A 26,121-nucleotide genomic window follows, 5' to 3' on the forward strand; every position below is an offset into this window, starting at 1 on the left:
TACTAAATACTCTGCAATAACCTATAAGGGAAAAGAATCTGAAAAAGAATGGATACATGGATATGTATAACTGAATCACTTAGGTGTACACATGACACCAACACAACACTGTAAATCAAGTATACGCCAATATAAAATAAAAATTAAATTAAATAAAAAATCTAAGTCAGATGATGTCACTCTGCTCAAAGCCCTACAGTGACTCCCCATTTTACTCGAAGTAAAAGCCAAGGCACTGACAGTGATCTCCTGGATACCACAGGGTACAAGAATCTGCCCCACCTCTTGCACCTCTGCTCATATCTCGTTTTCTCCCCGTCCCTCTGCCCTAGCCACCCTGGCCTCCTTGGTGCTCCTGGAATGTCCCAGGCCATCCTGCCTTAGGACCTTTGCACTGACTGTTTTCTCTGGCTGAAACACTCTTCATCCAGATAACTGTCTGGCCTACTCCTTCACCTCCTTTGAGCCTTTGCTCCAATGGCACCTTCTTGATGAGGCCTCCCTGACCACCCTATTCAATGCAGCCACCACCCACATCTCATCCTCCCAGCTCTCCTTTTCTTCTCTCCTTTTACATTTTCCTTGGCATTTCTCTTTTAAAGAAATGCAATCATTTCTCCTGTAGTATGTTCATTGTCTTGCCCCATTCCTAGAATGCAAAATCCATGAGGGGATGGAGTCTTCTGTCCATTTTGTTCACCGATACATCCCCAGCACCTAGGCCAGCTCCTAGCACCTGGCAACCGCTCACAAAATATTTGTTGAATAAAGGAGCCTAGGTTATAGATCTCTCTTGGATGCAAAAAAGGAGTCTGGCCCTCCTGGAGGTAAAAGCATAAAAGCAGCCAGAGCCCCCAATTTGTTTGCCCCCCAGGGAAACTCTGGGCAGGGATCTCCCTCCTTCCTGGAGATTCTCCCAGCAATGCTTCTCCATGTCTCCTACGACAGCTTTCCTTTAATGAGGAAGTTCTTCCCTCACAGAAACCCAGCTGCACTGCATACCCTCAACTCCCCAAGCAGGGCTGAGACCTGGTGACAGGATGAGGGTCCCAGGAGCAGGCCAGTGGAAGCCCCCGTGGCCTGTGTTGGTAGCAGGGAAACCTGGCCATGGTGGCCTATCCTGGTATATACCCCAAAGGCTAGGAGAGGCCTCGCCACCTCAGCACACACCTCCCTTAGAGTTTTGGGGCCTGCTGAGGAGGAGGCCATGGGTGACTGCTGCTAAGTCGCTTCAGTCATGTCCGACTCTGTGCGACCCCATAGACGGCAGCCCACCAGGCTCCCCCGTCCCTGGGATTCTCCAGGCAAGAACACTGGAGTGGGTTGCCATTTCCTTCTCCAGTGTATGGAAGTGAAAAGTGAAAGTGAAGTCGCTCAGTCGTGTCCGACTCTCAGCGACCCCATGGACTGCACCCTACCAGGCTCCTCCAACCAATGGGATTTTCCAGGCAAGAGCACTGGAGTGGGGTGCCATTGCCTTCTCCGCAATGGGTGACAGAGGGTCCATCTTGAGCAGTTAAAACATAATCCTTCCAAGCCATCTCTCAAGTCTTAAGGAAAATTCCACAGGTTCTCCACAGTAAGCACTAACTGGAACGTATACCCTTTTCAAAAGAAAAATAATAGTCATAATGATTTCTTCCTTCAATGGGCCAAGTTCTGGGAGACCAGGCAGGCCCTGCATCTACTTAGATAGCCCAAGAAGCAGACGAGATTCACCCATCCACCACTCACAAACATGTTGAAATTTCAGGTTTGGCAACTGAGGCTCAAAATGAGACTGTTTGGCTTTGGCAGACCTGCTTGAGCACGCTGGCTTCAGCTTCATGTTGGTGATTTAGCAAACACTTGGGAGGCGGGGCACTCAGGTCATCAACAGGCAAGGCTCACCAACCTGGCACTGAGTGCTGAGGCAGCATTTTGATAAGACTAGGGATGAGAGCAGGGAGAGGTTTCCTAGCAGAGAGGACTCCAGGGGTGGTGGAGATGATGGGGTGCGTGTTGAAGGCATGGTAGCAGATCAAAGGGCCCCCTCGGGCCAAACCTGTGGAAAGCCTTTTGATCTCCTAATCACATCTATTTACCTTGGGTCCAGCCTGAGACAAAAGAACTGCCCAGAAGGACCAGCCTGTGATGGCAAGCCGGGCTCCTGAGGACTGCTCAGAGCTCTTGCTTCTTTGGAGATACTCAGGATTCTGTGGGTGTTTCTTAGGCACTACTGGAGCCGAGAGAGCTGCCAATGTGGCGAGGGCGCAGGGGTGGAGAAGCCACTGGGCTGTGACCTCAGTGGCAGCCAGATGCAGAGGCAAGAGCAGCAATGTCCATGGGGCTTGAAAGTGTTAGTCACTCAGTCATGTCTGACTCTTTGGGATGCCATGGACTGTAGCCCGCCAGGCTTCTCCGTCCATGGGATTCTGCAGGCAAGAATACTGGAGTGGGTTGCCATGCTCTCCTCCAGAGCATCTTCCCAACCTAGGGATCAAACCCAGGTCTCCTGCATTGCAGATGGATCCTTTACCGTCTTAGGCACCAGAGAAGCCCCCATGGGGCTTACTTGTCCTCAAAGACCTCCAAATGTGCATTGTGGGGAGGTGGGCCAGAGGGTGAGAGAAGCCAATTTCGAAGTAGCCTTTCATCCGACCTCCCCACATCTAATAACAATAGTAAATCACAGCACTTACTTCACATCTGGCAGTTTTCTTCAGACTTTCCATCCTATTTTAATCCCTGTTTTACAAATGAGGGAGCTGAGGCACAGCAAAGCTAAGTGACTCACAAAAGGTTACCCGATTTGCAAATGGTGGAGCAGGAGGCTTCCCCCTAGAGCCTCTGGCCCCACCATCCACATGTCTCACTACTAAGCCCACGGCCTCCTCACTCTTTCTTCCCCTCCTGCCTTCTGACTCTGAACTAGAGTCTAGCAGGCAGAACTAGCCCCTCAGGGGCCCTGATCTGCCTCTAACATCCAGGTTCATCATTTCACCTCCCTGAGTCCTTTGCCTCATCCGTTTTCTCAAATGCTGATAACAGACGCCCACTCCATACCCGCATGGAAGCAGGGGGGTGGGTGGCAGTTGAAGCTTGGGAGATGCCAGGAATGTGAACATGTTTTTTAAAAAACCACCAAACGTCTATTGTTCTTTTCTTTCCTCCTCTCAACTCCTCTGGGCTTCCTGCGAGATCAAAGTTATGAGAGGTGTGTGCTGAAAAGAGTTTGGTGGGTGGGGAGGGGGGGGGCGGGCAGAGCTGCCTGGCAAGAGCGGGTTGGAGTCTTTTCCTAACTTTGAACCTATTCTTCTTTTAGGACCTACCAGCAGAGTCATTTGTCTCTAACTCCAGGAGGCGCCATTCACATAGGATATAGCGCTAATGGTGACTGTGGAATCATTCAACATGCCTACCAGGCTGAGTGGGAGAAGCTTCTCCAAAGGGCACAATGGCCTGGGGAACAGCCCAGTCCTGACCACAACCCCTGGGTATGGGGAGTAGAGACTTAAAGGTCTGAGGCCTTGGGAGGGGAGGTGGTTAGAGGAAGGGCAGAGGCCAAGAGAGGGGTCTGGGGGAGGCCAGGCAGGCAAAGGAGCGGGGACAGCCAAGAGGGAGCAGCTCAGGGACGTCTGCACCCCACCCCCGCTCGGGCTGGGCTGTGGGAGGGAGACCCTGACCACATCAGGGGTGTGTGGCGAGGAAATGAGGCCTCCTCAGGAACGAGCTGCAAATGAGAACCGTATGGAGTTTCGGGATCCCCGCAGGAACACAGGGAAAGGATACAGTTGCGTCCATGGGAAAGTTATTATCATCTCCGCTGAAGTTAAACATTCAGGAGGCTCTGTTTTCCATCTCCTCTGCCTGGGAGCCTGCGAAGGGGGAGGAGGCTTGGGGGGCTTGTCGGGAGGGCCTGGTGGGTCATGTTTTCCGAGGGGAGTCAGGGACAGGGAGGCCCTGCGTCTGCTTGCTCCTTCTCCAGTGCTGGGGAAGCTGGTTTGCCGAGGGCATGCTCTCTGTGGGGGCTGTCAGGTTGCTTCGCCTCTGCAAGAACCTGGGCAGAGGGAGGGGAGGATGAGGGAGAGGCCTGGGGCCCTGAAGAGACAAACAGGTCATGTAGAACATCGGCCGAACTGCAAGAAGGTGAGGGCTTCAGGCTTATGGACAGTTCTCTATTCGTTCAAAATGTACTAGGAATGGAAGTGTCAGGCATAGATGTCCAAGAAGGGATGAAGACCAGCCTCCAGGTTCTGGGCCTCCATCAGCATCCACTAGTGACCTTTGGGACAATAAAGCCGCCTCAGAGAATGGTCCTCCTACTGCGGCTGCCCTTAGAGACCGGGGAGAAGCTGGGTTTTCAGGCTTGGAGGGAACAAGTGTACCGGGCTGAGCAACCTCCAAGCCTAAGGAGCCCGAACACCTTGGCAGGCCCCTCCGAGGCCCCCACCTCAGAGACAGCTCCCTCCATGCTCTCCCTCTGCCCAGGGATTTTTTCCTTCACTGAACTTGGAAGGCAGAAGGCTGCCTGCTACCTGCCTCACAGCAACTCCCTACCCTCTATTTCATAGCTCCACTGAGATTTTCTGAGCTTTTCTTTCAAGAATAACAACAGGGAAAGACAGGAGATTTTTAAAGTCTCCTTTCACACACACTACACACACCACTTTTCTGGGCAGACAGATGCCTGTCTGAGTGCCAGGTGCATCGCTGGATCTGCAAAGGCCATTCCCACACTGCCCAGCCTCAGAGGACCTCCTAGGCACTGTCCCCAGAGACCCCAGTCCTGCCTGTATAGATGACAAGTATGGTGGAGATGGTGCAAGACCCAGGCCTTGCCACTAGTTCTGCCACCAATCAAGCCACATTAACCTCTCAGACCAGTTTTCTCAACCGTCAAAGTGAGGAAAGTAACACCAGTTGCCAGAAAGGTTTTAAGGATTAGCTGACAAAATACATCTAGCCCATGGAAGACACATGCCAAATGGATTCCTCTTCTGGCCACATCCCTGACCATGGAGAGATGGGCCTTGAGGACTGGAACTCAAATGAATTAGCAATCAAATTTAAATGCTAATAACAGAGACCTAACTAGAGTCTTAAAATTTGAGGTTTATCCTCTCATAAAAAAAGAGTCCAGCAGTGGGCAGTCTAGAGCTGGTGTGGCAGTTTTACAGTCATCAGGGTCCCAAGTTTCTTCTGTTTCTGCTTTACTTTCTTCAGCATGGGGCATCTATTCTCAAGGTCACAAGATGGCTGCTACAGCTCCAGCCATCATCATCGCAGGCAGGAGAGGTATAGAAAGAAGGAGAAGGGCAAGGGGCAAAGAGGACTCTTCTCAGTCAAAAGAGCCCTTTGAAAACTTGCCCTTATATATATTATGAGCCATCTCTAAGCTTCAAGCAAAGCTGGGAATATAATCTTTTAGCTGCAGAGAATGCTGCCCCTAATAACGTCAAAGGAAGATGGGGAGAAGGCAGAGCTGATATTCACGAGCACAGCAGCACTGTGGTTAAAATAGTAAAATATCTCCATACTGATGATAAATGGCCCCTTTCCCAAGCCTTGTCCCCAGTGTCCCTTCTTATGGCCCTGACCCCTCCTCTATCTCCCTGTCACCTAGCAACAGAAGAGTCAATGTCTAGCCCAGGAGAAGGCCTCCAGAACTCCGCTTCAGCACTGGGCAGGCATCTGATCTGATTGCTCAATTGCCTGTCCTAAATGGTGGTGAAATATTTCAAACATCAGCCTTGGAAGGATGGGTGCCAAGCCGGTGAATAGCCCAAATGAAGGTTCCTAGTAGCTGCACAGGAAGACAGAAAAGAAATGAGTGATAGCTCAAAGGACACAGAGCAATTCTACCCAGCATGACTTGGTCTGTTCTCTAGGATTAGAAGTACCATTAGAACTGGCCAATCACGGCCCCTGGCCTCAGCCCCATGCTCTAGAGGGTCCTGCTCTGGCCATATCTCTGCCCATGGAGCAAGGCATCCATCAGACCAAAGGGACACCCACTTGGAGCCTCGTCTCCCCTCTAGTCATGCTCTGGGATCCTGGGACCCCAGAATTCCTCCCCCTGCAGACAGCCCTAAGTTCACTACCAGGGACTGCCCGGACCTCATCCCCTCATCTGTCCTCCCAAGGATACACGTCACTCTTTCTCCACACCCTTAGGTGGCCCAGAGGTGAATGTGTGCAGGGGCAATTTGGGGAGGGCAGAAAATAGACAGCACTGGACTGGTGGGCTAGAGGGTGAGCATATACATACAGCAGGCCCTTTCCAGGGTGGGATGGGAATGGGCAGGGCGGTGGGGCTGGTGGTGGTTAGGAGTCATCGGTGCTCCAGTGCCAGACGCTGCAGAATCCAAGACTGAAATTCACACCTGACCTTTCCCATCACTGTGAAGTTACATTTGTCAACAAACTTTGGAAAGCTTGATTTTGATTTTTAGTTATTTAGACACAGAATGTGGGCTTTTGTGTGTATTCCTGTCCTGGCCACTGACAAAAGATAGGGGTGGGCATGTCCACAGTGATCACCCATTTGTACATCTGGCCTCTGTTATCTTGAGCAGGAATAATCAGAGCTGAGAGCAGATCCAGATGGAGTGAGCCGGGATCGAGGCCCAGGGGGTAGATCTTCCTGTCTGCTGTGGGAGCCCTGACAGTATCGTGAAGCAAGGCTGGGGCTCTGAAGTCTGGCTGTGTGTTAAGGACCACCCTGGTCCCTGCAAGGATCTTGAATGAGCATATCTTCTGAGGCTGGTGAACCAGGCTGTGCGGATGTGGGCACTGCTAGTGGCGGAGGGGATGGAGTCACCCACCCATGTCTGCTCTCAAGTCCACAGGGAACCACATACAAGAGGCTGCGTGTGAGCTTAGTTCTGATGGACCACACGGATGCCACCACAGGCAGGACAGCCCTGTGAAAAGGCAGCAGATGGAAAGACCCAGCCCCATCTCTGAAGGAACCCCCCTTTTCCAGTCATAGGGAAATAAGAGCCTTGGGCATGGTCTCAGAGCTGCCCCTTTCCCCATGGAGCCTGCTGGAAATAGCAGTTCAGGCCCACCTCTCTATGCAGAGACAGACATGGAGCACACCACAGTGGCTGTGAGGGGACCTGAGCTGCTCCTCATTCTCGCCCCCAGCCGGCAAGCCAGTCCCTGTGGCCGGGGCTTTCCACGTGCAGCTCCCCTGCCTCCCCGAAGCCCCCCCTTCTTCTCTTTCCCCGGAGAGGTCTCACTACGCTTGAGCTTCATTCAATTCAGTTCAGTCACTCAGTCGTATCCAACTCTTTGCAACCCCATGGACTGCAGCACGCCAGCCTTCCCTGTCCATCACCAACTCCCGGAGCTTGCTCAAACACATATCCATTGAGTTGGTGATACCATCCAACCATCTCATCCTCTGTCGCCCTTCAAGAAAACACTACAGCTGAGAGTGGCCGCACATACCGGTCAGCCACTCTCCTAAAACTCGATGATAAATTGATGCCTAGGCACTGTCTGGGCACCTTTTGAGGGAGAGAGTCCTAGTTTTCATGTGTCACCCAGAAAAAAACAACCCTGGTGATTTGGGTTTCTTTAGAGTAAATGCTTTTCAGTATAGGTGTGTCCGGCTAGCCTTTTCACTAGGAAATCCTGTTTTGGCTAACTTTTTTTAAATTAAATTTCATTGGAGTATGTAGTAGCTGTTTTACAATGTTGTGTCAGTTTCTGCTGTGCAGCAAAGGGAATCAGCTATATGTATCCATGTATCCTCTCTGTTTTGGATTCCCTTGCCATTTAGGTCACCACAGAGCATTTAGTAGGGTTCCCTGAGCTTTAAAGTGTATCAGAAAAGCTTTCATGGCTTGGAAGAAATAAGCATCGGAGAGCAAAGGGGAGAAGGTGGGGGCTGGGAGAGAGAGATGGGGAGAGCTCACTTCCTGCGAGAGGTTTTGTCAACACCCCACACAAAATCTAAATCCCCTGTTACATTCTCTCTGCGTTGGACATTTTTCCTCCAGAGCATTTATCTCAATTTGTAATTATGCATTTACTTATAAGGCGATTTGTTTTCCAGCTGAAGTTAGGAACTGTGCCTGTTTTGTTTTCCAGAGTCTAGCCATTGCCCAGCACAGCTTAGGCCCTCAATAAATATGCATAAAATGAACTCATGAATTCTCCAAGGGAACGGGTACAAAAACAAAGTTATAAGAACTTGCAGGAGAATGAGACCAGCTGCCACGTACCCGCAAACCAATTCCAATTATTGGTTGGGATTCGCCCCAAAACAGAATATCTGAGAGGAAGCTGATACTGCCCTGGAGCTCCAAAGATATACCCGAATGCCTCCTGCCCCTCACCCCAGCTGTCCCAGTTACAATACACTGCAGAATGAATTTTCCCGAGACTCAGTAACATAAAAAAAATAATAATTATGCTCACAGATACTTCAGGTCAGGAATTCAGACAGCGGGGACAACTTGTCTCTTCTCCGGGATGTCTGGACCTCAACTGGAAGGCTCGGAGACTGGAGAGGCGGGGCGCTGAGGGATGATGTGGGTTATCAGCTGGGGTGTCAATTTCTCTCCCCATGAGCCTCCCCATGCAGCCTCTCGCTTGGGCTGGTTTGGACTTGCTTCACAGCTTGGCCGCTGGGTTGGAAGAGAAGCATCCCAGGGGGGAAGCTGTATCACCTTTCATGACCCAGCCCCAGCAGCCAGTGAGCATCACCTGTGACTCCTTCCATTTATGGAGTTAATTACCAAGTTCCACCCAGGATGGAGGAGGGGGACTCAGACTCTACCTGTTGATGGGAAGGTGCCATGGTTCTAGAAAAAGAGGTAGGACCAGAAATATTGTTGTGGGCATTTTGGGGGGGGAATAAAATCTGCCACACACCTGACACCAATGTGCCAGTCCCCAGTCTCGTGCCCTCACTTTCCTCCCCACTCCTCCCCTTCCTCGGCTCGGCTTTGCCTGCGTGATTCCTGGAGTCCATGGAAGGCGCTGGAAGGACACTGCAGGACAGGAGGAAGGGACAATTCAGGGTATTGCTTCTCCTTGCTGTCTGCTTCAGGAGCTGGAGTTCCTCAGTGGCTGCAGATCCCAGAGGGTAGAACCACCGCAGCTCCAGTGTCTGCCCCCTGAGCCCACTTCCAGGCCCCAGTGGTCCAAGTCTTCCTGCATCCCTCCAGCTTCAGGGCCAACATACGCTTCCTGCACGCACTTATCTCAACGTTGCCCCCCCTTCTCCATTTTCCATCACATGTGTAAACAATTTTATGCATTAAGTTCCAACTGCTCCAAACACCTAGAATAGTTCCTGTATCCTTGATTGGACTTTGACCAACATAACTAGCAAGGGCCAGCGAGAGCTTGCAGGAATGCAGACGAGGTCATGCTCTCACCCTGTCACTCCCTTTGATTCTGAATGGTCTGTCTTTCTCCTGAATTCTAAAACAGCAAAATTAAGAGTCTTTGGGACCCCTGTGTTCATAGACAGAATTTTCATTTTGCTTTTCAGACATTTAGAATATTTGTCTCACTTTGATATTAATAGGTCTTCACTGGGTTGTTTTTTTTTTTCCAGCCATGCAGCCCAGCTTGTGCAATCTTAGTTCCACGACCAGGGATTGAACCCTAGTGCTGGCAGTGTAAGCGCAAAGTCCTAACCACTGGACCACTCTTCACTTTCCCAGCTCTTCACTTTCTCGAGCGTACTTTGGACCCACAGGACCCTCATTCCCAGGGCCAGGGACCAGAGAGCCAAAAATGTTGACTATAGTGCACGTGGCAGCTCACCTCCAAAGAGCCCCACCTCCCATTACTCACCTCCCATTGCTCACGTCCCTGCATATTCCTGCCTTGATCAATAGGATCTTGTAGGCAAAGACAGAGTGTGATTTCTGAGGCTAGATCAAAAATACGGTGGCTCGGGCTCCCCTGGTGGCTCAGTGGTAGAGTCCGCCTACCAATGCAGGAGTCTCGAGTTCGATCCCTGCTCCGGGAAGATCCCACATGCCTCGGAGCAACTAAGCCTGTGTGCCACAACTACTGGGCCTGTGCTCTAGGGCCAGGGAGCCGCAGCTCCTGAAGCCCTCATGCCCTAGAGCCAGGGCTCCACAACAAGAGAAGCCACTGCAACAAGAAGCCAAGCATCGCAACTGGAGAGTAGCCCTCACTCACCACAACTAGAGAAAAGCCCATGCCGCAGTGAAGACCCAGCACTGCCAAAAATAAATATTAAAAAAAAAATACTGTGGCTTGCACCCTGCTCTCTGTTGGTCAACCTATCTGGGGCAAGCCAGCTACCATGCTATGAGGATACTTTACAGAGAGTCCTATGGAGATGGCCATACAGTGAGGAACTGAGGCCTCCTGCCAATATCCATAAAAGTGGGCCATCTTGGAAGTGGATCCCTCAGCCCCAGTCAAGCCTTCTGTTGACTGTGGCCCCAGCCAACATCTTGACTACAACCTCATGAGAATCTTGAGCCAGACCATGGAGCCAAGCTGCTCCTAAATTCTTGACCCACAGAAACAGTGAGGTAATTCAGATCGGCTGTTGTTTAAAGCCACTAAGTTCTGGTGTGATTTGTTATACAGCAATAGATAACTAATCTAGCACAGTAACCCACTCCAAGAGCGGCTCTGAGGATAGAAACCCTGCTGTTGACCCCTAGGAGGTGGGCATCTCCACATCCAAAAATGTCTTCCAGGTGGATAAGGAACGATACATTAAAAACCTATGAAAGAACCAGAATAAAACAGAAACTAATATTTTACATGATTGGGATAAGAAAACATTTCCTAGGCAAGCTGTGAAATCCACAAGTCATGGAGAAGATGGGCAGATTTGACGATGTAGAAGTAAAACCTTGCATATGAAACGAAGACATCATGAACAATGTCTAAGATAAATAACACACTGGGAGAAAAAATGTGGAGAAGAAGGCGAAGGCAAACACCACAATGCCACATGGAAAGGGTAGGAAGAGCAGGTTTTATTGGGAAATTTTTCAAGTACACAGCAAGATGAGGTACACACACCCTGTGTTCTCCTCAGTCCACTCTGGGTGCTGCCTTTTAATCGTGTAGGCTGAAGAGGCTTTACATACAGGGAACACTCAAGACTTGGAGGTATGCATGGGAGGAAGGGGAGCCCTCAGCCCAAAGCAAACTTGGGTTGAGTCACAGTCACTCCCACTGAGGGAAGGGCAGAGATTCTCAGCCTGAGCAAGCAACAACAGAAGGATTCCAGGAGTCATCATTGAACCATTCTGCTTGTGACTCCACAAAATGTTTGCAACATACATAACCGGCAAAATGGTACTATCTCAGATAAGCAAAGAGTTTCTACAAATTAGAAAAAAAACAGTCCAATTACAAAAAGCAAAGTATAGGAACACAAATCACAGATGAAGAAGTACATAAGACACGAAAACATATGAAAAGATGTTCAATTTCACCCAGTGATGAGTAATATACAAAATTAAAACCAAAATGAAATACCATTTTTTAACTGTTCCCCTGGCAAAAAAAAAAAAAAAAGGAAACAATTGACTGTAGCTCAAGTTGGTGGGAGGGTAAATTAGTTCAGTATTTTTTGTAAAGCAATTTGGCAGTATCTTTCACAACTGTAAGTGTATAAATTCTCTTTGCTCAATATCCCCTACAGAAATCAGTCTTAAGGAAACACAAAAACTGAAAGAGACATGAATTCACTCATTCCAAAAATATTTATTGCCTGCTATATATTGTCACCCTGTTTATTTAACTTCTATGCAGAGTACATCACGAGAAACACTGGACTGGAAGAAACACAAGCTGGAATCAAGATTGCCGGGAGAAATATCAATAACCTCACATATGCAGATGACACCACCCTTATGGCAGAAAGTGAAGAGGAACTCAAAAGCCTCTTGATGAAAGTGAAAGTGGAGAATGAAAAAGTTGGCTTAAAGCTCAACATTCAGAAAACGAAGATCATGGCATCCGGTCCCATCACTTCATGGGAAATAGATGGGGAAACAGTGGAAACAGTGCCAGACTTTATTTTTCTGGGCTCCAAAATCACTGCAGATGGTGACTGCAGCCATGAAATTAAAAGACGCTTACTCCTTGGAAGGAAAGTTATGACCAACCTGCTGCTGCTGCTATTAAGTCGCTTCAGTCGTGTCTGACTCTGCGCGACCCCAGAGACGGCAGCCCACCAGGCTCCCCCGTCCCTGGGATTCTCCAGGCAAGAACATTGGAGTGGGTTGGCATTTCCTTCTCCAATGCATGCAAGTGCAAAGTGAAAGTGAAGTCGCTCAGTCGTGTCCGACTCTTAGCGACCCCATGGACTGCAGCCCACCAGGCTCCTCCATCCATGGGATTTTCCAGGCAAGAGTACTGGAGTGGGGTGCCACTGCCTTCTCCATGACCAACCTAGATAGCATATTCAAAAGCAGAGACATTACTTTGCCAACAAAGGTTCGTCTAGTCAAGGCTATGGTTTTTCCTGTGGTCATGTATGGATGTGAGAGTTGGACTGTGAAGAAGGCTGAGCGCTGAAGAATTGATGCTTTTGAACTGTGGTGTTGGAGAAGACTCTTGAGAGTCCCTTGGACTGCAAGGAGATCCAACCAGTCCATTCTGAAGGAGATCAGCCTGGGATTTCTTTGGAAGGAATGATGCTGAAGCTGAAACTCCAGTACTTTGGCCACCTCATGCAAAGAGTTGACTCATTGGAAAAGACTCTGATGCTGGGAGGGATTGGGGGCAAGAGGAGAAGGGGACGACAGAGGATGAGATGGCTGGATGGCATCACTGACTCGATGGACGTGAGTCTGAGTGAACTCCAGGAGTTGATGATGGACAGCGAGGCCTGGTGTGCTGTGATTCATGGAGTCGCAAAGAGTCGGACACAACTGAGCGACTGATCTGATCTGATCTGATTCCATGTACTGGGGGCTGTTCCAGGTGTTGGCACCATTCCAGGCGCTAAGGGATGGAGCAGTGAAAAATCAAGTTCCTGCTCACTTTCTAATGGAGGACACAATTAAAAACCTGTGGGCAATTAAGAATAAATAAATTTTTTAAAAAGTAAGAAACAAAAAACGTATGGGCAAATGAGGTACGTTTACACTCACCAGGGATGCTACAAGTAAAAAGACTGACAATGTTGAGTGCTGATAAGAATATGGAGCAACCAGAACTCTCATACTTTGCTGGTGGGCATGTAAAATAATTTGTCAATTTCTTATAAAGTGAAATATACACTTGTCATATAAACCTGTATTAGCACTCTTAGGTATTCACCTAGAAGAAAGGAAAACATATGATAACAAATCCTTGTAGATGAACATTCATAGCACTTTTATTTATAACTGACCCAAATGTCCATCAATAGAAGAATAGACAGATTGTGATATATCCACACAAAGATAGACTACTCAGCAATAAAAAGGAATTAACTACAGGTACACACAACATAGATGAACCTCTAAAACATGCTGAACAAAATATTATGTAGTCACATAAATACAAGTCACATAAGAGGGCATCCTATATGATTACATTTATTTGAAACACCAGAAAAGACGAAAATTGATCTCTACGGGCAAAGCAAATCAATGCTTGGCTGCGGGGTGGGAGGAGGGGATTGACTGCAAAGGGGCACGAGGAAACTCTGGGGTGATGAAAATGTTCTAGACTTTGATTATGGGACTTCCCTGGTGGCTCAGATGGTAAAGCGTCTGCCTACAATGCAGGAGACCTGGGTTCGATCCCTGGGTCGGGAAGATCCCCTGGAGAAGGAAATGGCAACCCACTCCAGTATTCTTGCCTGGAAAATCCCATGGACGGAGGAGCCTGGTGGGCTACAGTCCATGGGGTCTCCAAGAGTTGGACACGACTGAGCGACTTCACTTTGATTATGGTAGTGGTTACATGGGTGGTGGTCACATGGGCTATGTTTGCCAAAGCTCATCAATCTGTATACTTAAAATAGGCGTATTTTATTATGTGTAAATCATCACTAAAGTTTTTGAAAAGAAAATGTGTGGGTGGACTCTTGCTATCTAATGCACAATCCCACCCACAAGAGCTTCTGGAGGCAAAAGTGTGGGTTCTATCTCATGGCCTGCAAATAAGGCACCAAGTGCCATGCTAGCATGCGTGAAAGACACTGAACCCCACAGCCACACAGCGGGCACAAGGGGACACCTGGCAGGAAGTGCTCGCTCTCTCAGGAAGTACAAGACAGTGTTTTGATCAGAAGCAGCAGATGTGAACTGAAATAGTACTGCTCTAGGATGTCAGGGTGGAGAGGGCAGTGGCACCCCACTCCAGTACTCTTGCCTGGAAAATCCCATGGACGGAGGAGCCTGGTGGCTTGCCGTCTATGGGGTCGCACAGTCGGACACGACTGAAGCGACTTAGCAGCAGCAGCAGCAGGATGTCAGGGACTCATTGCCCAAAAGCTGAATCCACCTCATTCTATCAGTCAAAGCAGGCACAGGACCCACCTGGGTTCAAAGCAGTAGAGAAACAGACCTGTCTACCTGATGGAGGCGTGGTGGGTCACACTGCAGAAAAACACATGGGATATTATGGCAGGCATCTTTTAAAAGTGCAACCCACCCCAACAGTATATACAGTGAAATCTCATTTTTCTTTGCTCTTTAGTGGAGTTTTAAATTGGGCTCCAACAATATTGACAAAGGGCAAAGGTTTGAGAAAGGCAGGATTATTGGCAGTCAGCCCAGTGGCATACAGAGCTTTACTAAACATACGCTAGCAGTATTAGGTGTTTCAGAAGTTAGTGTCTCCAAATAACTGATTACTTTTCCCTCTACAGCCCCTGGAGTGTTCAGTAGTGTCTCTCTTACTCCAGGATTCCCCTCTGCTATTAGCCCTCTCCCCTCCCTTTGGGTCAACCTAATCTGAAAGGTATTTCTCTGGGCCACATCTGACTCTACAGAGTCAGTTCAGCTCAGTTGCTCAGTCGTGTCCGACTCTTTCAGACCCCATGAATCGCAGCACGCCAGGCCTCCCTGTCCATCACCAATTCCTGGAGTTTACCCAAACTCATGTCTATCAGTCAGTGATGCCATCCAGCCATCTCATCCTCTGTTGTCCCCTTCTCCTCCCACCTTCAATCTTTCCCAGCATCAGGGTCTTTTCAAATGAGTCAACTCTTCGCATGAGGTGGCCAAAGTACTGGAGTTTCAGCTTCAGCATCAGTCCTTTTTTTTTTTTTTTAGCATCAGTCCTTCCAATGAACACCCAGGACTGGTCTCCTTTAGAATGGACTGGTTGGATCTCCTTGCAGTCCAAGGGACTCTCAAGAGTCTTCAACACCACAGTTCAAAAGCATCAATTCTTCGGCGCTCAGCCTTCTTCACAGTCCAACTCTCACATCCATACATGACTACTGGAAAAACCATAGCCTTGACTAGACAGACCTTTGCTGACAAAGTAATGTTTCTGCTTTTTAATATGCTTTCTAGGTTGGTCATAACTTTCCTTCCAAGGAGTTTAAGCGTCTTTTAATTTCATGGCTGCGATCACATTCTGCAGTGATTTTGGAGCCCCCAAAAAATAAAGTCTGACACTGTTTCCACTATTTCCCATGAAGTGATGGGACCAGATGCCATGATCTTCGTTTTCTGAATGTTGAGCTTTAAGCCAACTTTTTCACTCTCCTCTTTCACTTTCATCAAGAGGCTTTTTAGTTCCTCTTCACTTTCTGCCATAAGGGTGGTGTCATCTGCATATCTGAGGTTATTGACATTTCTCCCGGCAATCTTGATTCCAGCTTGTGCTTCTTCCAGCCCAGCGTTTCTCATGATGTACTCTGCATATAAGTTAAATAAGCACGGTGACAACATACAGCCTTGACATACTCCTTTTCCTATTTGGAACCAGTCTGTTGTTCCATGTCCAGTTCTAACTGTTGCTTCCTGACCTGCATATAGGTTTCTCAAGAGGCAGGTCTGCTGCTGCTGCTGCTAAGTTGCTCCAGTTGTGTCCGACTCTGCGACCCCATGGACTGTAGCCTACCAGGCTCTTCCGTCCATGGGATTTCCCAGGCAAGAGTACTGGAGTGGGATGCCATTGCCTTCTCTGAGAGGCAGGTCAGGTGGTCTGGTATTCCCATCTCTTTCAGAATTTTCCACAGTTTATTGTGATCCACACAGTCAAAGGCTTTGGCATAGTCAATAAAGCAGAAATATATGCTTTTCTGGAACTCTCTTCCTTTTTCGATGATCCAGCAGATGTTGGAAATTTGATCTCTGGTTCCTCTGCCTTTTATAAAACCAGCTTGAACATCAGGAAGTTCACGGTTCACATATTGCTGAAGCCTGGCTTGGAGAATTTTGAGCATCACTTTACTAGCGTGTGAGATGAGTGCAATTGTGTGGTAGTTTGAGCATTCTTTGGCATTGCCTTTCTTTGGGATTGAAATGAAAACTGACCTTTTCCAGTCCTGTGGCCACTGCTGAGTTTTCCAAATTTGCTGGCATATTGAGTGCAGCACTTTCACAGCATCATCTTTCAGGATTTGGAATAGCTCAACTGGAATTCCATCACCTCCACTAGCTTTGTTCATAGTGATGCTTTCTAAGGCCCACTTGACTTCACATTCCAGGATGTCTGGCTCTAGGTCAGTGATCACACCATCATGATTACCTGGGTCGTGAAGATCTTTTTTATACAATTCTTCTGTGTATTCTTGCCACCTCTTCTTAATATCTTTTGCTTCTGTTAGGTCCCTACCATTTCTGTCCTTTATCAAGCCCATCTTTGCATGAAATGTTCCCTTGGTATCTCTAATTTTCTTGAAGAGATCTCTACTCTTTCCCATTCTGTTGTTTTCCTCTATTTCTTTGCATTGATTGCTGAGGAAGGCTTTCTTATCTCTCCTTGCTATTCTTTGGAACTCTGCATTCAAATGGGTATATCTTTCCTTTTCTCCTTTGCTTTTGGCTTCTTTTCTTTTCACAGCTATTTGTAAGGCCTCCCCAGACAGCCATTTTGCTTTTTTGCATTTCTTTTTCTTGGGGATGGTCTTGCTCCCTGTCTCCTGTACAATGTCACGAACCTCTGTCCATAGTTCATCAGGCACTCTGTCTATCAGATCTAGTCCCTTAAATCTATTTCTCACTTCCACTGTATAGTCATAAGGGATTTGATTTAGGTCATACCTGAATGGTTTAGTTGTTTTCCCCACTTTCTTCAATTTAAGTCTGAATTTGGCAATAAGGAGTTCATGATCTGAGCCACAGTCAGCTCCTGGTCTTGTTTTTTTTTTTTTTTGCTGACTGTATAGAGCTTCTCCATCTTTGGCTGCAAAGAATATAATCAATCTGATTTCAGTGTTGACCATCTGGTGATATTCATGTGTAGAGTCTTCTCTTGCATTGTTGGAAAAAGGTGTTTGGTGACCGGTGTATTCTCTTGCTACTCTGTTAGCCTTTGCCCTGCTTCATTCTGTACTCCAAGGCCACATTTGCCTGTTTCTCCAGGTATCTCTTGACTTCCTACTTTTCCATTCTAGTCCCCTATAATGAAAAGGACATCTTTTTTGGGTGTTAGTTCTAGCAGGTCTTGTAGAACTTCATAGAACCGTTCAACTTCAGCTTCTTCAGTGTTACTGATTGGGGCATAGACTTGGATTACCGTGATATTGAATGGTTTGCCTTGGAAACAGAGATCATTCTGTCATTTTTGAGATTGCATCCAAGTACTGCATTTCGGACTCTTTTGTTGACCATGATGGCTACTCCATTTCTTCTAAGGGATTCCTGCCCACAGTAGTAGATATAATGGTCATCTGAGTTAAATTCACCCATTCCAGTCCATTTTAGTTCACTGATTCCTAGAATGTCCGCATTCACTCTAGAGACTCACCTCCCAGAAATTCAATCTCTGTTCACTTCCTTCCAGGCATTTACAATATCTTGTAGAGCTATGCTGCAATGCCTCACTGCACCAACAGGTGGCAACCTAACATTTGACTCAGGCTTGTAGTTTAGGGAAAGGGGATATGGAATAGGGTTGGGAAGAAAGGCAGCAAAGGAAATATGTAACATTACTATTTTGCAGCCTGAAATTTTCAAGTTTGAAATTTTAATTGTTCTAAGATACCCATTCTATCTATGACAGCTGTACTAAATGTACCAGAGGGAGCCTTGATAATACAAGATTTCATCCAATATCCCCCACTCATTTTGGAACCAGTCAACAAACCATAATTGATAAGCCACTCTGCCAAGGGCACTCTATTAGACTCTTAAAGTGGGTCATGAAATCTAGTTCCTACTTTCAAGGCGCCTACACAGTAACTTTCAAGGTAGCTCCAAGACTGTCTAATCAACTTGAACCTGGCAACTGAGGGCTAGGTGTAGGCCAGTGGGAGCCCATGATTGCCCTAGCAGAGGGGAAGGGGAGAGGGGCCAACGTGGAAGGTGTAGAGTGGGATGGCCAAAAGGAAACCTGGATGTTGATGTGCATAGGATACAGTTGGACAAAATGTCAGAGGAAAATGGAGAAAAAAAAAAAAAAACCAGTAAAAAGAATGTTGCAGAAAAAGACAGACTTGACTCGAATGGAGGGTACAGACCTTAATCGCAAATTATAAGATGTTAGTGCCAACAGGAACCCCAGAGACCCTCCAGCCCCAGGGTCATTAGCTAGGAGGGCCACCTTGGGTGAGCAGCGTGCCTGGACTGGAACGTGGCACCCTGACTTCCACATGAGGTCTCGCCAAGTGTTGAGTGAGGATGATGTAACACAGGCAGAGAAACAGTTATTAGTCAGAATTTCCAAGAGGCAGTAACCTCTCCTCTTTTTCACCGAGTCCAGCTCAGTTTGGCAACTCCCCAAGTGACCCTGGGGAGGTTGCTTCTCCTCTGAGCCTGATTTCCTTCTCTTATCAAATGCTCACTGGATGCTTCGTGCTCTTCCTGATGCTTTCTTTACATGTTAATTCATTTCGTCCTTGCTACAATCTTCTGAGGTAGTATGATGATCATCTTCCCCATTTGACAGATGAGGAAACTAAGGCAGAGGTTAGTAAACTCATCCAAGGCCACACAGTGAGGACGTGGTGGAGAACTAGTTCAACCCAGGGCTGTCTGGCTCTAACTCTGTGCTCTCAACTGCGAGGAAATCCTGCCCTTCAGTGGGCTGGGCTGGACCAAATAGATGCCCTCCAAGGTCCCTTCAAGGGCAGACATGGTAAACTTCTACCCACTTCCTTCCTCTAACTGCTCCAGAACCCAGGCGATATTCAGTTGAAAATCCTCACCGAAAGGCCATGTATTCTTCTGCGTTGGGGCCCATTTTACAACTCTAGACATCGTGGAAAAGGCCAGTGGGGATGATCGGAATCCTGAGATGAGAGACAAATGTGGAGGGGAATGGAAGGACTTGCCTTTTTCAACCCGTTCGTCTTTGTTGTTGTTTCTCTCTGTGGCTGTTCTTATGCACAGAGGGTCCACTTTTCCAAATGTGATTTTTAAACTGCAGCAGAGAGAAAGCCAAATAAACACAGAATGGTCGGCCAAGGGCCCGTACTTTCTATTCCCTGGTTACAAAGTAAAATTAGCTAGCTGGTGGCCAGGGCTGGGAGATTTATTTTGGTCTGAAGTCAACCCACAGATTAACAATATTGGCAAGAACTATACAGGAGGGGAAAATATTTTGGACAAGGCTGCATATGTGTGTGGATACATCATCCCCCTCTGTACGGCGGCCAAGGTTAAAGGGAATGGGAGTCAGGAGCAGGCTGTGTGGTGTCCTTTCCGTGAACAGTCGCTTTCTCTATCACAATGCCAGCTCACACCCTCTGAGGGCAGTTGCACAGTACCTTGCAGGACAGAGGAAAGGTGGCTGGGAAAGCACACTCACCATCTTTCAGAAGATGGGCTTGCTCATCTTTTATTCCTCCTTTCGTTCCAAGACCCACATTCCATTCTGAGGATAATTCTCAGGCAAGAGCAATTTCCAGATTCTCAAGGACTCACCGAGGGTAGTGTCAGAAAAAATTATCCAAAATTGGAAATAGGCGAAAGAGATTATTGGGTGTTCTAGCTGCATCGTGCAGGGCTGGCACCTTTGATTGATTTCCTATTGACTGGGCTATTTTACAATCCCATAGCGGCAGAGGTTGGTTAACTTTCAGATTTTTGTCTGGTAGAGATGCAAATAATTTCTAACCTAGCTGTCTCACCCTAAGATTCTTCTATTAAATTGCCTATAAATACCGAGCTCCTCACATTCTCACTGTAACCAGATTTAACATCTTAGACATTTCCTCATTAAGGAATGAGTTAAATTAAATCTTTGACATGTGGTCATTTTATATTTACATGCGAGTCAAGTGTTTTCACCTTTGGAAAATTCCACTTTAACACAGGAATGCGGGTATGTATTGACGTGACATTTTTTTCCTGGCCTCTTTGTCATCAGAACTCAAGCCCCAGGGCCAAGACCTCATACTCCTCAGGGTGGAGTCCACACAGCCCTTCTACAGCAGGGAGCTTTCCCGGCCCGCTTTGTGGCTATCGTGGCTATCAGCAGATGAGTCCCTGGCCCTGGCCTTGTTCATCTCCACCCTGGCCTAAAGCATGCTGCTCCTTCAGGGAACAGTCAAGGGTAGGAAAGTTATTTAGGACCCATAGGAGTCACCAGACCCTCTTCCTAGAAGACCTTGTGGGCTTGGGCAAAGGAAGCCTTCAATTCTCAGACTCTGAGGAAGTGTTCTCATTCTCAGAATGAGAATAGTCATCTCTACATTGCAGACTTCACAAGGAGTTTCTAAAGTGCTTCTCAAACTTCAGTGTGCATATGACTCACCTGGGGTAATCTTAATATACAAATTCTGATTCAGCAGGTCTGGGGAGCATCTGAGGGGGTCCTAATAGGCCCTCAGGGGAGGCTGCTTCCTGGTCCATGAGCCCTCTGAGTAGCAAGGCTCTGGGGTTGCTGGGAGAGCCTGCCCCTGGAAAACCCCAGGGCAAAGAAAATATTCCTGTGAGGAGTTAATGATTTATATACTTAGGGCTCCACTCCCTCAAAAGCGCAGGTCTGAATCAACCCTGGGAACAGCCATCTCCTAAACCCATGCTGTGCCTGGGCCATCACTCACCTGATCTCCCTTAATCCCCATAACCAGCCCAGAAGTCATTCCAGTTTTGGTCAAGAGGAAACGGGTGCACACCAGTCACCTAACAGCACTGGCTTTTGGAGCCCGGCTTGCTGAGCTCTAACCACATTACCACACAGCTTCCTTCCTCCACCACAACTTCGCAGGCCTGGGCTCCTCGGCCACATCCCCAGGGGCCTTCGAAAGGGACAAGGGAGAACTTCCCTCCTCACCACGTGGCCCCCACTCCCCTCACATTCCCTAGATGATTCCTCCACCCTCTCCTCCTGCAGCTGTCAGAGGGAGGGCGCGACTTCTGATTCACTCCACAGTAGACAAATGCTCCTGGAGAATCTACAGTGGGCAGAGCTTGCTTCTTCACCCTGGAGAGGAACAGGGAGAAATTCAAACAATGAAAACCAGATCTCTGCCTTCAAGGAGGTTAGAATCCAATGGAGAAGCTACTACGTAGATACACTGCAATACGCATTCAGATAGTCCCTGCCAGCCCTTTTGTCAGGGGAGCCCCTCTGTCCTCCGGATAGGGCCCCTGTTTATCAGCAGACCTTTTGGTCTGCAAAGATAATCCTGCTGAGTTTTTTATGGACTGGGTGTGGGGGGCGGGGTGGCTGCGGGGAGGACAAGGCAGGTGGCAGATGCGGGCGGGGGGAGGGGGCAATGTGAGCAGCAATTAGATTTCTGTTTCAGTTGACGGTGTGTGCTCCTGGGGACCCAGGGACTGGGTGCTCCTTTGCCAAATGTAAATATCAAACCAATAAATGCTAATGTAGCATGAAAAAGTGCTGATTTGGGAGAAAGTTCCAATCATTTAGAGAGCTTGTCGCAGAAAGCATTTAGGTATTCCGGCTGCAAGGAAGCTGGGGAGGGAATTAAGGGGATGGAATTCGTAGCTCCCTTCTGGGTGGTGGTACTACCCCGGCCACCCACTCCAGGGAAAGGGAACCAGCAAGGACGGACACAGCAGGGTGTTGGGAGGGGACAGTAAATAAGACAAAGCCAGCAAAGGGGATCAAGTTCCTAAACATCTGGCATCAGTAGAGGGAGATAGCAAAGAGCCCTTTTGGGCTGGTGCACTGGGATGACACTGAGGGATGGGATGGGGAGGGAGGGTCAGGATGGGGAACACATGTACACCCATGGCTGATTCATGTGAATGTATAGCAAAAACCACCACAATATTGTAAAGTAATTCAGTTCAGTTCAGTTCAGTCACTCAGTCGTGTCCGACTCTTTGCGACCCCATGAATTGCAGCACGCCAGGCCTTCCTGTCCATCACCAACTCCCGGAGTCCACCCAAACCCATGTCCATCAAGTCGGTGATGCCATCCAGCCATCTCATCCTCTGTTGTCCCCTTCTCCTCCCACCTTCAATCTTTCCCAGCATCAGGGTCTTTTCCAATGAGTCAGCTCTTTGCATCAAGTGGCCAAAGTATTGGAGTTTCAGCCTCAGCATCAGTCCTTCCAATGAACACCCAGGACTGATTTCCTTTAGAATGGACTGGTTGGATCTCCTTGCAGTCCAAGGGACTCTCAAGAGTCTTCTCCAACACCACAGTTCAAAAGCATCAATTCTTTGGCACTCAGCTTTCTTCACAGTCCAACTCTCACATCCATACATGACTACTGGAGAAACCATAGCCTTGACTAGACAGACCTTTGTTGGCAAAGAAATGTCTCTGCTTTTGAATATGCTGTCTAGGTTGCTCATAGCTTTCCTTCCAAGGAGTAAGCGTCTTTCAGTTTCATGGCTGCAATCACCATCTGCAGTGACTTTGGAGCCCAGAAAAATAAAGTCTGACACTGTTTCCACTGTTTCCCCATCTATTTGCCATGAAGTGATGGGACCAGATCCCATCATCTTAGTTTTCTGAATGTTGAGCTTTAAGCCAACTTTTTCACTCTCCACTTTCACTTTCATCAAGAGGCTCTTTAGTTCTTCTTCACTTTCTGCCATAAGGGTGGTTAGCCTTCAAAAGAGTACTGGAGTGGGGTGCCATTGCCTTCTCCAAAATAAATTAAAAACAAAAAACAAAGAGCCCTGTTATCAAGATTTCTGTGATCTTGACAGCTGCCTTGATGGGTCTTTGCCCAAGGTCATGGTCATCTTCATGGATGTCTTGAAGGTGGCCCCAGCCACAGCACCCTACCTTCAGGGACCCCTTTATGGTTGAGGGCTCTGATCTCTCTGTCCCACCATACCATACACCCACTTCTAGCAAGCCTGTCAGGATCTCTCCACCCCACAGAGGCCCTGGAGGAACTCTGTAAATCCTCATGAACTTGACTCAATACAAATGGCTGTTAAGGGAGCTGAGAAAAGAAAGCAGGGAAGTGTGTTGGAGAGAAGACTTGGCTGGGGTCCAGACCTGGCTCTGCCATCTCTTTGACCTTAGAAAAGATATCATACCTCTCTGAGCCTAGAAGCCTCAGTTGCTCCACCTGTAGAATGGGAATAACCACTTTTGCCTGGACAATTAAATGAGATAGTGATATATGTGTGAGGGCTTGGGAGCTCGCACATCGAGCCGGCAGGTCGCAGGGGAGATTAGCAGCAGTGGGGCTCTGCAGCCATACCCTTGTGAATGACGTCACACCCTACCATGGCCCAGACTTGCTGGGTTCTCTTTCTGGTCCCAGGACACTGAGCAAACACCTTAAGCCTCCTTACGGCACTGCTGCTTCTGAACATCAAAGGGAAAGAACATTCAGAGGGAAAACCACTCAAGCATTGTCCCCCACCTCCTCCTTTTTAACCCAACCTGGCCGTCTAATCTGGTCAAGTTTACCTCTAAATATCTCTGGAAACTGCCTCTCCCCTTTCCTTACATTCTGTTCCCAGAGCTGCTGCCTTGGTTCAGATCCTCTTGACTTTTTTAATAATTTACTTTTTAAAATATTTATTTACCTATTTACCTGTTTATTTATTTATTTTTGGCTGTGCTGAGTCTTCCTTGCTGCACGTGGGCTTCTCTAGTTGCGGCGAGCGGGGGCTACTCTAGCTGTGGTACGTGGGATTCTCACTGCAGTGGCTTCTCTTGTTGCAGAGCTCGGGCTCTAGAGCATGCAGGCTTCCGTAGTTAAGGTGCGTGGGCTTAGCTGCTCTGCAGCATGTGGGATCTTCCTGGACCAGGGATCGAACTCGAGTTCCCAGCATTGGCAGGTGGATTCTTATCCACTATGCTACCAGGGAAGTCCTCCTCTTGACTTTTGTCCAGAACCCTGCAGGCTCCCTGCCTCATTGTTCCCACCCCAGACCCCTGTTCTTCCTCGTGGCTACCTCCGTTACCCCACTGCTCTGCTTTCACCCTGACTTCCAGCCTCCTCTGGCCCTGCCCTCACAGCCCAGCCCTCCTGCTCAGATGCCCCAGAACCGGCTTCTGTACTTCAGGGTCTTTGCATCTGCTACTTAAGCCAGACAGCAACTCTGACATTTTGGCGCAGCTGGAACCCCCAACCCCTTGGTTACTCTCAGTGCGATGTGAGCTCCTTCCCATGCACTTTCTTCTCTCAGGGCTTGCACAGCTCTCGGCCAAGTAGAACAGTTATCTGGGTTTCCATGAATGTAAACTCCCTTAGAATGCACTCAGAAGCCCAAGGTCAAGCTCTGGGAGGACAGTTTCTGGTAAGGAGGCATAGCTGGGCCCTGAGCCTTGGCGGCTGTCTCTCCTTCATTTTTCCTTTCCACAACCTTGGGATTCTCTCTGAGACCTTCAGCCTGCTGTTGAGCTAGACAGAGGAATGCAAAGACCTCGAAGAAAAATGTCAAGGGTCTAAGGAAGAATAGCTAAGGCAGTTCTCAGTCTTTCAAACTCTCCCAGCATGCTCTGAGCCAGGCCAAGCTCTGGAGATATAGCAAAGGCCAAGGCAGACCCAGATTCTGCCCTCCTGGAGAAATTCGCCCTAGGGGATGTCAGACAGCATGGCATGAGGACGCTTTGTGGAGGGCACATGTGGAAGAGAACTGAGGCCCCCAGCCTGCGGCCAGAACCAGCTCGCCAGGCAAGGGAGTGAACCACCTTGGAAGTGGATGCTGTGGCCCCAGTGGAGCCTTCAGACAACTGCAGCCTTGGCTGCCTCTGAGGGCAACCTTCAGAGAGATGCTGGGCCACAACCACCCAGCCAAGCCTCAGATTTGATTTGTGCACCAGAGAAACCAAGAGAGTGGAAAAAATGACTTCTGTTGTTTTAAGCTACTAAGTTTTAGGGTGATTTGTTACCTCACTATCTATAACTAATACTGTGGCACAGATGATTGAACTCAGGTGGGATAATAATATATATCATTATAACCCACCAGGCTCCTCTGTCCATGGAATTCTCCAGGCAAGAATACTGGGGTGGGTAGCCATTCCCTCTGCAGGGGATCTTCCTGGCCCAGGGGTCAAACTGGGGTCTCCTGAATTGCAGGCGGATTCTTTACTGTCTGAGCCACCAGGAAAGCTATTATTATAACAGCTCACATCTATGTGAATACCCACTATGTGCCAGGCATCCTACTATGCACTGCACACCTTCTCTAACCTGCTCCCCACAGTGATCCCAGTGCAGGGCTTATTATTGCCAATTCAGAAATAAGCCACTTATCCAAGGCCACACAATATGTGGTGGGGCTGTCTCTGGCCCCACAGTCTGGGGCACTGTTCTAAGGACCTGTGTGGAGAACCCCCTCTCCTGGACTCATGTCTTCTTCCTCATGTGTCCCACTCAGCTCAGACTTGGATCAGTGACCCATGATCAGGAAGGAACAAGCACGATCTAACAAAGATGCCTGTGGTTGGGGGGGTACCCAGGCCCCACACTTCCCCAGCCCCCATCCATCAAAGTCAAACGCCTTGGGAAACTGATGTGCACAGCAGACTGCATTTTCCAAGAATGGCTGTAACCATGTCACCCATCCCACACGCTCTTCTACAATGTGACACTGACTTTTCTCATTGAGAAACTGGGTCTATGCCCCCTTCCCTTGAGTCTGGGCAGGCTGGTGATGGCTTCA

The 26,121-nt window shown here is 48.3% G+C and overlaps 1 protein-coding gene across 1 annotated transcript in view; it reads right to left on the minus strand.

Annotated features, from left to right (window-relative positions):
* Positions 1-10,953: 10,953 nt before the first annotated feature.
* Positions 10,954-26,121, minus strand: part of LOC101905248 (uncharacterized) — a 33,100-nt gene continuing 17,932 nt past the window's right edge. Inside the window, exon 6 of the mRNA XM_059883810.1 lies at positions 10,954-21,489. Within this exon, the coding sequence (XP_059739793.1) occupies positions 15,938-17,344 (1,407 nt within the window). The 5' untranslated portion in view covers positions 17,345-21,489 and the 3' untranslated portion in view covers positions 10,954-15,937. The remainder of the gene's footprint in view (positions 21,490-26,121) is intronic.

This window comes from Bos taurus, chromosome X (assembly GCF_002263795.3).
Source record: "Bos taurus isolate L1 Dominette 01449 registration number 42190680 breed Hereford chromosome X, ARS-UCD2.0, whole genome shotgun sequence".
Classification (NCBI taxonomy): Eukaryota; Metazoa; Chordata; class Mammalia; order Artiodactyla; family Bovidae; genus Bos; species Bos taurus.